This window comes from Apis dorsata, unplaced genomic scaffold (genome assembly GCF_000469605.1).
Source record: "Apis dorsata unplaced genomic scaffold, Apis dorsata 1.3 scaffold_598, whole genome shotgun sequence".
In the NCBI taxonomy this organism is placed as follows: Eukaryota; Metazoa; Arthropoda; class Insecta; order Hymenoptera; family Apidae; genus Apis; species Apis dorsata.
The window spans coordinates 42,755-46,344 of NW_006263802.1; the positions used below are offsets into that span (position 1 = coordinate 42,755).

Genomic DNA, 3,590 nt, shown 5'->3' on the forward strand with positions numbered 1-3,590 from the left:
TAATTTAATTTTATTTAATTATTATTTTAGTTTAATTTAAATTGAATGATTAAATTATATATTCTTTTTCAGACTTTTTACAAAAAAAACAATGAACGTAATTCATCAGCAAAATTAGAAAAATTGGAGCGAGATGGATCTGTGTATAAACGTGGTAGAGGAAGAGGAAGAGGTGTTTCAAGATCAAGGCCTATTCATAAAGAACCAGGTAAAAAAAAAAAAAAGGAAAAAAAAAAAAGAAAGAAATATTTTGATTTTATTTTAAAGTATAAATTTATTTTGTGTAAGTTTAAATAATAGATATATAGGATAGGAGACATATAAAAAAATATTTCTAAATATAATGTAACAAAATTCTAATCAGTTTTCTAAAAGAAAATATGATAATGGAAGAATTATTTTCCTCAAATTAATGTTTTCTTAAATGGAATTATGTATTTTGTTTAATACTTGAACTATAGAGAGAAAAAAAAAACATAAAATTAATGGTATGTATTTATCCTCTGTTTGTTTGACACATTACAAGATGTTTAATGTGAAAAATATATAAAAATAAATGTTTAAGCAGTGATAGTCTGGATTTATAACTATAATTTCTAATTTTTTTTCTTCACTTGTTATTTGAGATGTTATTCAGATAATATTTCTAATACAATTATGCAATTGGTACAAAAAATTATATAAAGAATTCAATAATAAGTGATAATTATAATTGTGTGGTATAAGTGTGGAATAATAACATTTATTTATTTTCAATTATTAAATAATTAATTTAACGTTTAAATAATAATTTTTTTGTTAATATATAATATAATAATAAAATAATATAATATATAATATAATAATATAATAAAATTCATAGATAACATTATATATATTATATTATTATATATTATATATAATAATTATAATATATTTTTTATTTTTTATTATAAACTAGTTTTTATAAAATTATTTTAAAAATTTTTAACAACAAAATCTAAAAATAAAAAATTAATAAATTTGCATTTTTAATTTGTTCAATTTCCAAAATTTTGTTATATTATTCTTTTTGAATTATAAATTAGATTTAATTTAGATTTTTTCTATTGTATATTTTATAAATTGTTGATTTCATTTTTAATTTATATTCTAAAGATATACATAAGCAAAATATTTCTATTATCATATTTTTCCTTTAAAACTTCAATTTTCATAGCTGTAATTTAAAAGTTCATATGCAATGGAGATTTTTTAAATAAATTGTCTTATGGAATATAAAATACTTCAGATATGATATTTCTTATTCAGAATGTTTGACAATATCATCTGATGAAGAAGAAGAAGGCAAAAAAAGATCGGATTCTAGTAACAATATATTTTCAAATGATATGAGTAATAATTATAGTGATGAAATGGATACTATTCTTGAGAAAGAACCAATAATTACGAATAATTCTGTTTCTGATACAAATCCTGATTATACTATGGAGAGTGAAGATATTAAAGGTAATTTCTGAATATATATTTAAATATATGATTTGTTCATAATATATATATTGATATATTTCTATTTATTATATTGAATGACAAATTAATAAATTAATAAATTGAATATATATTAAAAAAAAAAATAAATAAAGATAAATATCTTTCAGATAATACTATGCAATCTCCACATACTTCTTTATTGTGTAGAACGGTAAGGATAGGTTCTTATAAATATATTCCTCGAGATAGAGTCTTAATCTCGCAAAATGGAGTAAGATTTGGTGTACCTTTATTGGAAGATGGTATTTATTTTACTAATTATTATATAATATTTATAATAATATAAAATAACGTTATTTTTATTATAATTATTTTGATAAATATTTATTCTATATATAATTATTCACATATATTGCAGAAAAAACCTTTGTAACATTAGACGTTAAGGTTCGAGATATAGTAAAAGTACTAATTCATTTTGGTAAATCAATGCCAGTGCTTTTCTTTTATACATCTATTAATACTGGAGCTATGATTCGTGAATTATTAGGAATGCAGGATCCAAAAGGACCATACTATGATCCTGCTGGAAAAGGTATCAATTTTTTTAAGCATATTTAATTTATATTATATTATATATAATATATAATTATTATATATAATATAATATATTTATATTATATTTATAAATAAAATAAAAATATGAATATTTTATAGATCATACACATAAACGAATAACTTTACTGCCAGAGAAATTATCAGAAGAATCAAAAGTTGTATTAAAAACATTGTTTACACGAAGAAATTTATTAGAAGAATTAAATGCAAAAGAAGCAAATGATATTCTTATACGAGCATCACCGAAAGATGTATGTATTATTTATATATTCTTAAATATATCAAGTTATTATTTAAAAAATTTTAAATAAAAATTATAATAGAATATTCATTACATGAATTAATTTAGATAATTAATTTTAAATTTTGGATATCTTTTTATTTTTTTATGAAAAAAATAAGTTTGTGTTTTATCTATATTTACAAAATTCCGCTAGTTCGAAATCTTAATCGTTAAAAATATATTTGCTATTTCCCATAAATAAAATTTCTTTTTTTTTTTGTATTATATTATGTTAATTATATTACGTTAATGTTAATATATTTTATAATATATTTTTATTGAATTTGTTGCATATTTTCTATGTTCAAATTTTTTAATTACATCATATCTTTTTTAATTGGTATTATATTTTTTTTTGTTAGTATTATAAGTTTTTTAATTAGTATTGTAATAGTAATATATATATAATTTCATATTGAATCATTATAAATAGATTTCATTTTACAGAAAAAAATAAACATATATATATATATACACACACTATTTTAATAAAAAAAAAATATTATATAATGCTTAAATTATAGAATATTTAAAATACTATGTTGATATAAAACTGATGTTTAAACTACAGAATATTTAAAAAACACAACATTAATATAGTGTTATATAATTTTAATGACTGAAGGTTCTACTGTATTCTTAACAAACTTAAAATATAATAAATTTTTTCTAGAGTCTACAAATGCAAAGTTTATCAAGAAGAGAACTTCAAATGGGAACAGCAGCTAATTTGAATGTCAATGGTGGTATACAAACGTAAGTAATAAAGTTACTTATGAAATAAAAATTATTAATTATACTTGTATGTGTACACACACACACACACACACACACACACACANATTTATATGCTATATTATATATTATATAGTATATATATTATATAGTATATTTGGATTATTATCTTTTGCATAACTTTCAGAATATCTTGTTTAAGAATTAAATACCACTTTAATATTTTACAAAATTTCTTAATATTTTCCATATAAATATTTTATTAAAAATATTTTATTTGTATTTTCATATAAATCATAAACACAATATAATATATTTATATATTTATATATTTGTTATTTATAGAATAACTGTATATCCACCACCACCTGCTAAAGGTGGTATAGCTATTAATACCGAAGATTATTTATGTCTTGGAGAGGATCAATTTTTAAATGATGTAATTATAGACTTCTATCTAAAATATTTGACATTGGAAGTTCTA

The 3,590-nt window shown here is 18.7% G+C and overlaps 1 protein-coding gene across 1 annotated transcript in view; it reads left to right on the plus strand.

Moving 5' to 3' along the window:
* The window catches only part of LOC102680141, a 21,889-nt gene that overhangs the window by 11,175 nt on the left and 7,124 nt on the right, over positions 1-3,590 (plus strand). Inside the window, 7 exon segments of the mRNA XM_031513149.1 lie at positions 73-208; positions 1,291-1,488; positions 1,638-1,772; positions 1,889-2,065; positions 2,188-2,339; positions 3,045-3,127; positions 3,452-3,584. Of these exon segments, the coding sequence (XP_031369009.1) occupies positions 73-208; positions 1,291-1,488; positions 1,638-1,772; positions 1,889-2,065; positions 2,188-2,339; positions 3,045-3,127; positions 3,452-3,584 (1,014 nt within the window).